This window comes from Mobula birostris, chromosome 7 (genome assembly GCF_030028105.1).
Source record: "Mobula birostris isolate sMobBir1 chromosome 7, sMobBir1.hap1, whole genome shotgun sequence".
Classification (NCBI taxonomy): Eukaryota; Metazoa; Chordata; class Chondrichthyes; order Myliobatiformes; family Myliobatidae; genus Mobula; species Mobula birostris.
Window position 1 is genome coordinate 84,625,769 of NC_092376.1, and position 12,698 is coordinate 84,638,466.

The 12,698-nt window shown below is 39.4% G+C and overlaps 1 protein-coding gene across 6 annotated transcripts in view; it reads right to left on the reverse strand.

The window, feature by feature from the left end:
* Positions 1-335: 335 nt before the first annotated feature.
* The window catches only part of sugt1 (SGT1 homolog, MIS12 kinetochore complex assembly cochaperone), a 183,742-nt gene continuing 171,379 nt past the window's right edge, over positions 336-12,698 (reverse strand). For 5 of the 6 annotated variants that reach the window (XM_072263500.1, XM_072263501.1, XM_072263499.1 and 2 more), the window contains 2 exons: positions 6,212-6,393; positions 336-692 (listed from right to left, as the gene is read on the reverse strand). In XM_072263500.1, the coding sequence (XP_072119601.1) occupies positions 591-692; positions 6,212-6,393 (284 nt within the window). In that variant the 3' untranslated portion in view covers positions 336-590. Of the gene's footprint in view, positions 693-6,211; positions 6,394-12,698 lie in introns of those variants that run through there. The other variant, XM_072263504.1, reaches the window with a different exon arrangement.

The following is a 12,698-nucleotide window of genomic DNA, read 5'->3' on the forward strand; positions in this document are numbered from 1 at the left end:
CTATTTTCATGAAACTTTGGCTAATGGAGGGAACCACTTAATTGGGACAAAATATATTGGTTCCAATAAAATAGAATCCACTGCATTCAACTCAAAATATTGAATATTTTATATTATTTTCACTTTTGGTTTTACCTAATCAACCTTTCATTTAATAATGGAAAAAAAAAATCACATTATCTTAAACAATTGAGTAACAATGCCAGTCTGATTTGGATTGAAGAGTATCATTGTCAGGATGTATTCAGTGTTTAAAAATTCTGCTGCAACTCCATTAAGAAAAACTAGATGATTAGACTGATATAAAACTATTCACACACATAACAACAACAACATTTATAGATATATAGTCAATTTATTCTGTGGTAGGAAACAGTTCACATCTTTTAAAATCAAAACCAAAACGGTAAAGAAAACATCTTTAATTTATTCGAATACTGTTGCTAAACTAAAGAATGCATCCAATCCATGCAAAGATCATCTAAGGCTAAGGCAAAGACAAGTACATCAGTGCTGGAACAAACATAAGATTTGTATGCACTTAAAGTTGAATTAATGGTGAAAAATGACAAAAAAAAAAAAATCAGTCTTCAAAGTTTCTTCCATTCCATGTCATCTGGGGGATTCACAGCCACTGTCTTCTTGCCTACTTCTGTCCAATTTGTGCTCAGAACAGTGCCTCCAGATTCAGTCTACAAAGACAACATGAAAAAGCAGAAGTTAACTTTGGTTCCTAAGACACATCTCACAAAAATGGCAAAAGAAATCTGTTTGTTATAAAATCAGGATGAAAAGATGTGTAATGGAAAAATAGCGGCTTAGATATAGATAAGTTAACGTTTCTGATAATCAGATATCCCACGTGCCAGAAACAAAAAAAAAACAATCAAAAGTCAGAAATCAGAGCTCAAAAGAAAACAGTGATACATGGAGCAGTATGATCCACATCCTGACACTGTAGTTGCTCCAAGATCAGCACTGAACACGCATGTTTTGAAATGGTGCCTAGGACAGGTCAGAAAAAAAAATGAGATCTGTAGAATTGAACGATACCAGTGAGCTGATTTGGAATCAAATAGAAATACATAAATTTTTTGTAGGAAAGCTAATTGAAGCCATGTGAAAAATTAATAATCATAGAAAAAAGCATGAACGGGGAGGTTGCTTGGAAAGGAAAGTGAGCTTCGCTAGTCAAGCAGTTAAAAAGACAAAGGTGAACAAGAAGATTAAATCGATGGCATGAACATTGACTTCTCTAACTTCCGCTAATGCCCCACCTCCCCCTCGTACCCTATCCGTTACTTATTTATATACACACATTCTTTCTCTCACTCTCCCTTTTCTCCCTCTGTCCCTCTGACTATACCCCTTACCCACCCTCTGGGTCCCCCCCCCCGCCTTTCTCCCCAGACCTCCTGTCCCATGATCCTCTCATATCCCCTTTGCCAATCACCTGTCCAGCTCTTGGCTCCATCCCTCCCCCTCCTGTCTTCTATCATTTTGGATCTCCCCCTTCCACTTTCAAATCTCTTACTAACTCTTCCTTCAGTTAGTCCTGACAAAGGGTCTCGGCCTGAAACGTCGACTGTACCTCTTCCTAGAGATACTGCCTGGCCTGCTGCGTTCCCCAGCAACTTTGATGTGTGTTGCGTAGATTAAGTTAAATATTGAGAAGGCAATGAAGGGGAAATTCAAACTAAAAAAAAAGTTAAAATTTGTGTGCATAAAATCATGGGAATAAATCTCATTAGGTAAAAAATTCTTGGAAATTCTATGGAAACACCAATGCCCTTGAATGGAAAACCCTACAAAAAGTAATGGATACAGCCCAGTCCATTATGGGTAAAGTCCTCCCCAGCATTAAGCACCCCCTCCAACCTGGTCATGCACTCTACTCGCTGCTGCCATCTAGGTGGTGGTACAGGAGCTTCAGGACTCACCAACAGGTTCAGAAACAGTTATTACAACTCAATCACCAGGCTCATGAACCAGTGGGGATAACTGCACTTGCCCCATTACTGAACTGTTCCCACAACCTATGGACTCACTTTCAATTACTCTTCATGTCATGTTCTTTATATTTAATTTATTATTATTTCTATTTTTTTCTTTGATATTTCCAGTTTGTCGTCTTTTGCACATTGGTTGATTCTCCGTCCTGTTGGGTGCATTCATTCATTGATTCTCTTATGGTTCTTAGATTTACTGAGTATGCCCACAAGAAAACTAATTTCAGAGTTGTACATAGTGACATACAGTGCCTTGAAAAAGTATTCAGCCCTCTACCATTTTCGCATTTTACTGTCTGATTTTCTAAATATAAAATATATTGAAGTAGGATTTTATGAGCAAATCTACAAAACATTGTGCATTATGTCAAGTTAAAAGAAAAATTCTAAATCCTGTCAACACTTTCCTAAAAATTTAAAACCAAAATTGTCAGACTGAAAAAGTATTCATCCCTTTGCAATTATGACACAAACTCTCCTCAGGTGCAAAATACACATTCCCTTACCAACATGCCCTATTTGTTGACTGAGAGAATTGAAGAATCAACTGTTTTCAATGAATTCATAAGAATAAATAAACTCTCTCTCTGTAAGGTCCAACACTTTGGTGGATTTCCAACAGACCAAATCAAACTGAAGAAAAAAGAACATTCAAGACAAGTCAGGGAAATGATAATACAGAAGCACAAATCTGGGGAAGGGTACAAGACCATCTCAAAGGCACTGAGCATATCTCAGAGCTTAGTACAGTTCACAGTGAAAAAGTAGAAAAAATATGAAACCACAGCTGCATTGCCTAGGTCAGACTGCCCCTCTAAGCTCTGGAGGTCGCTGGAGAAGAATGGCTCTTGTAAGAGAAGCTACTGTGATGCGAACAGTCATGCTGAGTGAGCTGCAGAAGTCAGTGGCTGCAACTGGAGATTAAGCTCATGGCTCCAAAATCTCAAAAGCCTAGTACAGAAAGGGTATTTATGGAACAGTGACACACATAAAAGTTGCTGGTGAACACAGCAGGCCAGGCAGCATCTCTAGGAAGAGGTACAGTCAACGTTTCCAGCTGAGATCCTTCGTCAGGACTAACTGAAAGAAGAGATAGTAAGAGATTTGAAAGTGGGAGAGGGAGGGGGAGATCCAAAATGATAGGAGAAGACAGGAGGGGGAGGGATGGAGCCAAGAGCTGGACAGTTGATTGGCAAAAGGGATATGAGAGGATCATGGGACAGGAAGGCCGAGGGAGAAAGAAAAGGGGGGGGGGGGACCCAGAGGATGGGCAAGGGGTATAGTGAGAGGGACAGAGGGAGAAAAAGAATGTGTGTATATAAATAACAGATGGGGTACGAGGGGGAGGTGGGGCATTAGCAGAAGTTTGAGAAGTCAATGTTCATGCCATCAGGTTGGAGGCTACCCAGATGGAATATAAGATGGAACTTCCGCATAGCTTGACTAATTTTACAAGGAGGAGTGGGCAAATCTTGCTCCATCATATTATGCAAAGCTAATAGAGATTTATCCAAAAAGAGAACTGGCTGGAATACAGCAGCTGTGAGAGGTGGTTCAACTAAGTACTGAACAAAGGGGGATGATTCCTTTTGAACTGCTGACGTTTCGGTTTTTGTATTTTTGTTTTTCATGTTTTACAGTTTCCCCCGTTTTTTGGGGTCTACTGTGAAAAAAAGAGCACAGGTAAAAAAGATGCCAGTTAAATCGATCAAAATTCCAGGTTGTAATACTCGCTTATGTGAACAAAGGGTTGGGGCTGAATATTTTTACAAAACACTGTATATATACTTCGATAATCCATTTACTGTGAGCTTGAATTTTAACTGTGTATCTAATGTGCAAGTGTAAATTGGCTTATGTAGGGGTATAAAATTTCAGGAATGATGAAATTTACAACCTAACAAATTAACTGTGCTTTTTGGAATAATTCCTCAAAATATCCATGGTATCTCTTTGTCTGACCAACATGTTATTGCATTTGTTATATTGATAGTTAGGAGGGCCATTTTGTTGAAGTGGAAGGATACATCAGCTCCCATTTTGTCACAATGGTTCTCTCAAGTTATACTATGTCTTAGTTTGGAAAAAAATTAGAAGTCGAACCTTTGAACCTATGTTTGATTTTGAGAAACGATGGGGTTCATTTGCTCATTACTATCATTTGAGTTAATTGATAGAGTTCCTCCACGATCTAATTGTAAATTTTTGGTACTTTTTTTTCTTGCTTGCAGTCTGATGTTTATCTTTAGAAGCTTTTTGTATGATGAATGGCTCTGGGGTTGAACACCTAATTTATTTCCCCTCACTTTTCTTTGCTTTAGTAGGGTTTTTTTCCCTTTTTTGTCACCAAAATTTTTCAATCTTTAAAACAATGTTTTTTTTTTCTTGAGACATTGTAAGTGTTGCCTACTTCGATGTACTCTTATCATTTTGGATAATAATAATTAGTTTGGAAAAAAATTAGAAGTCGAACCTTTGAACCTATGTTTGATTTTGAGAAACGATGGGGTTCATTTGCTCATTACTATCATTTGAGTTAATTGATAGAGTTCCTCCACGATCTAATTGTAAATTTTTGGTACTTTTTTTTCTTGCTTGCAGTCTGATGTTTATCTTTAGAAGCTTTTTGTATGATGAATGGCTCTGGGGTTGAACACCTAATTTATTTCCCCTCACTTTTCTTTGCTTTAGTAGGTTTTTTTTCCCTTTTTTGTCACCAAAATTTTTCAATCTTTAAAACAATGTTTTTTTTTTCTTGAGACATTGTAAGTGTTGCCTACTTCGATGTACTCTTGTCATTTTGGATAATAATAATAAAACGATTTGAAAAGAAAAAGTACATTAATTCCAAAATACAGTGGATTCTCATTAATTGGGCTTGGTTAATCAGGGCAGCTGCTTATTTGGGACAACTGTTACAGAACAAAAACAAATCAAGAAAATAGCCAGGATTCCCTTCATTTACTTGCAACACTACGCCACTTATTTGGGGTAGAAGGTGGTCAGTCACGTGCATTTGTATGGCCATTGGACACTACACCGTACTTACAGCAAAAAGTTGCTTAAGTTGTGTGTACTTGTGTTATGCTACTCATATGGGCTGACAGACGCCAATTCAAAAAGCAGTGATTTTTGATCATTTTGTTTTTTTCTTTGAGAACTTTGGCATGAAAAGATTTGACAGTAGCCGAAAAAAATTACTCTACTTGACCAAATTAAAAGCCATCTGCCTCACACTACTCACCATCAGCTGCAGAGATAACTGGAGTGCCAAAATCTACAACTGCACATTTGATAAATTAGCGAGAAAAATGAGCATTATGAGAGGGACAACAGGGAACATCCCAAAAACAAAAGCATAAAGAAGGTAAGGATCCAGATGTTGAAGCGGTCTTCAATCAATGGTTTTCCATTATAACCGAATGAGGTGTGCATGTCAGTGAACTAAAGTTAAAAAGCAGGTTAGTGGAACTAGCTAAGATGCTGGGTCACCAAGACTTTAAAGCAACAAATGGTCGATTGCCTTGATGGAAATGTAGGCACCACATTAAATTCAAGAAAGCACACAGCAAAAAAGGTAGCGCTGATGTTCTAAGCGCAAAAACATGGAAATCTACAAAACTCCCTGACTTGCCTCCAAAATTTTGTGCAGATAATAACTAAAATGCCGATGAAAGAGGTCTTCATTATCGTGCCACACTGGATGTTTCCCTTTGCTAAAAACACTATCAGGTTGAAAGAAAACGTTGGATCGCATAACTGTGTTGTGTTGTTCAAGTACTGTATGTCAGGAGCTGATAAAAATAAATTGTTAGTTATTAGGAAAAGCATTAGACCTGGATGCTTTAAGGGGCTATTAATGGATAGTTCATCAATCATGTACTATGACAGTGTACATTTGGTGAATTTGTCTTGTATTTCATTTAAATACATAATTCATTATTCAGTGAAACAGTAGCATGTCTTTTTTTCCCCATGAAACTTTGGATAATTGGGCAGCTACTTAATTGGACCAAAACGTACTGGTCCTGATATGTCCCAATTAACCAGAATACACTGTATTTCTATTTGTAAGTTCTAAAGATTTGGAACAATGTTAAAATTTCTGCTGTAAACTTTTCATTTATTTAATAACAATAAATATATTCGGCCACAAATAAAAAACCTTTCAAATGAAATAGTAACAAGTGTGTAATACTTACAAATGACTTATTCATAGCACGCTTTACTTCATCAGACCCATCTGCATAAATCTTCTGAAAAAGCTGGTTTAAAGCAGCATCTCCCTCTGGTTTTTCTTCATTCTCTTCCTTTTTAATCTCCATTACCAATTTATCCCAATCCTTTGTGTAGTGAGAAGAGGATGGATATGGTTGAGGCTGCTCTAAAATTATAGATAATTTCCAAACTAAATTAAAGGGTAATTACAGTAATCCAAATAATCTGAATACTGCCGTCTTCAATAAATAACATTTAAAAAAAATAAGCACAGAATAACAGTTAAGTACAGTACACCACCTGACCAGTAGTCTAGAAATGTAGATGAAAGTCTGTAGTTGACTCAAAGCCTACCAGTGTAGTGGGTACTTTAAAACAACACACACAAAAAGCACAGTCAACATTTCAGGCTGAAACATCGACAGTGCTTTTTTCAATAGATGCTGTCTGGCCTGCTGAGTTCTTCCAACATTTTGTGTGTTGCTTAAATAATCTTGAGACTATCAAGTAAATTTTAGGGAAGGAAAACTGCCATCTTTATTTGTCTGGCCATTTTATGTACAGGAGTGAGATAGATCAGCTGGTTGAGTGATGTCACAACAACAACCTTGCACTCAACATTGATAAAACCAAGAAGTTGACTGTGGACTTCAGGAAGGAGAAGTTGAAGAAACACACACCAGTCCTCAGTGAGGGATCAGCATAGGAAAGGGTGAGCAGTTTCAGCTTAATGGGTGCAAACATCTCTGAAGATTTAGCCCAGGCCTACATATTGAAGCAATTATAAAGGCAGCAGCAGCTGCATTTCATTAGGAGTTTGGTATGTCATCAAAGCCTTGCCAATTTCTACAGATGTACAGTGGAGAGCATTCTAAATGGTTGCATCACTATTTGGTATGGAGGGGCCATTGCACAGGATCTGAAAAAGGTACAAAAATTTGTGACCTCAGACAGGTCCATTATGGGCACTGGCCTCCGCAGCACTGAGGACATCTTCAAAAGGTGATGCCTCAAAAAGGTGGCATCTATCATTAAGGAGCCTCATCATCCAAGACACGACCTCTTCTCATTGTTGGCAAGCCTGAAGGCACACACTCAATGTTTAAGCAATAGCTTCTTCCCCTCTGTCATCAGATTTCTGAATGGACAATGAACCCATGATTACTATGCTGATATTAAACCTGATTCCAATGAAACAATTTTGTGATTATCAAACAAACTAGTAAGACATTAAGTTGATACAAAAATATTGCAAGGAAAATCAAAAACCATGGAACATCAGAAACAAAGGCCACCCAGTGTGGTCAAGCCTCCAGATGCACTTATAGAAATACAAAAACCAGGGTAACCACTCAGAACAATCAAGGAAAACAGTTAAATTAAGTAAAGCACCTTTTAGGCATTATTTAGGTTCCTCCATCATCGAGCCAGTGTATGTCCCGCCCTTCAGGATGTAGGGGCACAAAGGAAGGACCTTAGAAATTTCAATTCTAGGCATAAGGCATTATCAAATCAGGTCAAGTACAAGCAAGTAAGCTTTCTGCTGATACTCACTTACTGCCTTTCCTAGGCAATTCATTCATTACTGTCTAATATAAAGAACAATTAGAAGGGGACGAGGCACACCATTGGTTGGGGTGAACCATGGATACTGCATCACAGCTGATACACAATCCAGGGCAGTACGACATGGAGAGCAAGCTGCTGCCCATGTAACAGGCTCCCACTTTCTACATAGCTGATGAATCCAAGGGAACAACAGAGACCAATATATTTTTGCACCAGTGACATCGGGGGACTTAAAAGTCCAAATTTTTCCTCTGATTTACTCCCGAAGTCTTCCCCTTAAGTGGGTATAGCCGCAAAGCAGAGGAGGCTTGAGATCAGAGTTTTCCTTCTACATGAGGTGCCAACCATGGCTAATGAGTCAGCAGAAGTGACTGGTTTTAAGATGCCAGTAATCACCTTTGCCCCTTCTCCTGTCAAGTAGAAATACACTTTGTAGTTCCGCTGGGCTTAGTAGAAAAACCAAATGTGAACCAAAGCTGAACTTGGTTGTCAGAGGCTATTTGAGATGCAAACCATTGGGAGCATTTAATAAGTAGTGGGAGCTTATTGCCATTCCCACCCCAAAGCTCTAACAACCTTAAGGAACCTAGAAGGGCATAAAATTCATTGAATAGGGTCTTTCAATGACATGAACAAGAGTGACTCACTAATACTTCTTTAAAAAAAAATTAAGTAAATATTGCTAGATTAAGCTTGAGAAAATTGTTGAAATAAGCAATATACAAAGCTCTGAAAAAAGTATCCAGCTCCCACATTTACTTTCACATTTTACTGTCTCCATTTTCTAAACTTAAAATCCAAAACGTGTCAACAACTTACTAAAATTAAAAACCAAACTTGAAGCTGAAAAAGGTACTTTTCCCCGTTGCAATTACTACACTAACTTTCCTCAGGTGCAATATATTACCTTACCAACTCACCCAAATTGTTGATGTAGAAGATTGGAGTTTTCAAAAAATTCATAAGAATAAAATACCCCTTTCTTTGTCAGGACCATCAGTACAGTAGATTTTCAACACACCAAACCAAAATGAAGACAAAAAGAGCATTCAATACAAGTTAGGGACCATCTCAAAGACATTGAACATAGGTTGATGCTCAGTGCAGTCCATTGTGATAAAGTGGAAAAAATATGAAACTACAGTCACACTGTCTAGGTCAGGCCATGCCTCTAAATTTAGTCGCCGGAGAATGACACTTTTAAGAGAAGCAACTATGATGCCAACAGTCATGCTGAGTGAGCTGCAGAAGACAGTGGCTGCAACTGGAGATGAAGTTCATGGCTCCATAATCTCTAAGGCCTTGCACAAAAGGAGCATTTATAGAAGAGTGGCAAGGAAGAAGCATGGCTAAAATGAAAGCATTTCTTTGCGCATAAAGGCTTTGCAAAGTATTACTTGGAAGATACTGTAAAGAGGTGGAAGGTCTTGTGATCGGACGTTACTAAAGTGGACTTTTTTTGGCCTCAACACTAAGCAGTACAGATGGTGCAAATCTAATACTGGTCACCAGGTGATACCACCCTACTGTAAAGCATGGTGGAGGTAGCATCATGCTATAGGGATGCTTTACAGCAGCAGGAACTGGAAACTCAGTCAGGGTTTTAGGAAGATGAATGCTGCTAAATACAGAGAGATCCTGGATGAAAACCTGCTAGCACCTGCCAAAAAGCTTAAATTGGGGAGGAAGTTCATCTTTCACCTGAACAACAACCCAAAGCACACTGCCAGAGCTACCAGGGAGAGCTTCAAATGAAAAAAAAATTCGATGTCCTTCAGTGGCCTAGTCTTGACCACGTCCTTTCCTCTGTTCCCAACAATGACAAGATCATTCTCTTGGGAGACTTCAATGCCAGAGTCGGGGAAGATCATAAGCTCTGGACTGGAATAATAAGCAAGGAAGGAGTTAGCAAGGTCAACACCAATGGAACACTCCTCCTCACCAAATGTGCTGAACACAACCTGGTGATTACAAACACCTTATTTCGCCAGGAAAAACAGGCACAAGTCTCCTGGGAGCATCCACACTCCAAACACTAGCACCTCATCAACTACATCATCGTATGATCTCGGGACCAACAAGATATACTGATAACAAGAGCTGTTACTGGTGCTGATAAGTGCTGGACAGACCATCGACTCATCTCGTCCACCATGAGAATGAAGATTCGGCCCAAAAAGAAACACCAAAATCAGAACATTTTTATGTTGACATCCTTCAAGACATCAGCCATGTACAGAAGTTCCAACAAAATCTTCAAGAACAACTGCCTCAACAAATTCCACCATCTGTAGAAGAACACTGGAATCAATTAAAGAAGGCTATCATCACCTCCTGCAAAGAAACAAATGGGTTCAAGACGAAAAAAACATCAGGATTGGTGCGATGATAACGACAAACTACTCCAACAAATCATCGATGAAAAGAGAAAAGCTTTCATTACCTTACAAAATGACCAATAATCAGCTACCAAAATGAAACGCTATCAGGAATGTAAGGCTGCAGTCCAGAAGAGCACCCAAAACCTGAAAAACCAATGGTGGAGGAAGAAAGCTCAGGAAATCCAACAACTAGCAGACGCCAACAACACTCAAGGCTTTTTCAACTCAACTAAAGCTATTTTTGGCCCATCCTCCCACAGTCAAGCCCCTCTCAAAAGCAAAGATGGTTCAACCATCCTGAAGAGCAATGCCGACATCAATTCTAGATGGAGGGAGCACTTTGAAGATCTTCTAAATCAAACCGTCTCATTTGACAGGAATATGATTAACAACATTCCAAAACAGCCCGTTGTCAACTCCCTAAGCAAAATACCAACACTTGAAGTCAAGGAAGGCATCAAAACCTTGAAAAACAACAAGGCCGCTGGACTCCATTGAATACCAGCCGAGGTCTACAAAATTGGAGGTAACCCGCTTCATTATCAACTGCATCAACTTCTCATCAAGATCTGGATAAATGAAGACGTACCAGCAGACTTTAGAGACTCAGCAATCGTTACCATCTACAAATGGAAAAGCGAGCAATCTGAATGCGGAAACTATCATGGAATTTCCCTGTTAGCAACAGCAGGAACCCGCATCATGAACAACCGGCTCAAGCCTTTAGCTGAGAAGATCCTTCCGGAGACAAAAGCCGGCTTTAGACCATCACATGGAGCAATCGACATGATCTTCACAATGCGACTACTACAAGAAAAATGTCGTGAACATCTTCAACCTTTGTACATGGCATTCATCGACCTCACCAAAGCCTTTGCCTCAGTATCAAGGGAACTCCTATAGGATGTCCTATCCACCTATGGATGCCCTGAAAAGTACATTTGAATCCTGAGAGTCCTCCATGATGGCATGCTTGCCACAGTCATAGTCAGCAACAGTAATTGTGAGCCTTTTCAAGTTAGATCAGGAGTAAAACAGGGATGCGTGATTGCCCCAACTTTGTTCACCATCTTCATTGCGGCAATCATCCATGGTGCTCCTTCCACCATGTTTTACAGTTGGGATGAAGTGTTGGTGTTGGCATGCAGTGCCCTTTTCCCTTTAAACATAATGATGTGCATTTCTGCCAAAATATTCAACTTCTGCCTCATCTGTCCATAGAACATTGCCCCATAAGTGTTGTAGAACATTAAGGTGGTGTTTTGCAAAAAAGACGTGCAGCAATGTTTTTTTTTTGGAGAGCAGTGATTTCCTCCGTGGTGCCCTTCCATCAACACCATTCTTGTTCAATGTTTTTCTTATAGTGGACACATAAGTAAGTTCTAAAGATTTCTGCAGGCCTTTTGCTGTCACCTTTGGGTTCTTTTTCAACTCCCTCAGCATTGCACATTGTACTCTTGGTGTGACCTTTGCAGGATGCCGACTCTTAGGGAGAGCAGCAACAGTACTGAGTTTCCTCCATTTGTAGACAATTTCTCTTACTGTGGTCTGGTGAATACAAGGTCTTTAGAAATGCTTTTGTGGTCTTTTCCAGCTTCATGCATTTCTACAATTCTTCTTCTAAGGTCCTCTGAAAGTTGTTTTGATTGAGGCATGGAGCAGATAAACATATCTTTCTTCAGAAGAACAGGTTCTGTCAGTTACCTGACTTTGTGCGTCATTTTTATAGTGCAGGGCACCTCTACAACTCACACCTCCAATCTCATCTCATTGATTGGAACACCTGACTCCAAATAGTTTTTGTAGAAGCCAGTACCCAAGAGGTTCAAATATTCCAACAAATACATGTAATATTGGATCATTTTTCTCAATAAATAAATGAACAAGGATCTTTTTGGTGTTATTAACTGGGTTCTCTTTATCTAGTGTTAGGACTTGCATTAAGGTATGGTCACATTTTAGGTCATACTTCTGCAGAAATAGAGAAAATTCTACAGGGTTCACAAACTTTCTAGCGCCACTGTAACTTGATCAAAATCCCTGGTTGTACCAATGGTTGGGGGCTGAATACTTCTACAAGGCACTGGAAATAATCCTCACCAATCTATCTGCCACAGAAATTTTTACTTCTTATTTCTTATTTAACTCTTGAGAGAATAGGGGGTATGTCTACAGAGCCAGTGTTCTGTCCTGGGTGTCAGATGTGGAATTTCCAGGAGACTACCAGCCACTCTGATGGCCACATCTGCACCAGGTACATCGAGATGCAGCTCGAAGACCTTTGGCTTGTTTGGGAAATTGAAGAGGTGACACACAGGAGCTACAGGGAGGTAGTCACCCCAAGGCTACAAGAGATGGATAAATGGGTGACTGTCAGGAGAGGGAAGGGAGAATGCCAGATAGTGGAGAACACCTTTATGTCCGTCTCCCTCAAGAATAGATACTCCATTTTGAGTACTGTTGGAGGGAAGGGGAGGGGGCTACCTGATGGAAGCAACAGTGACCGTGCCTCTGGCACTGA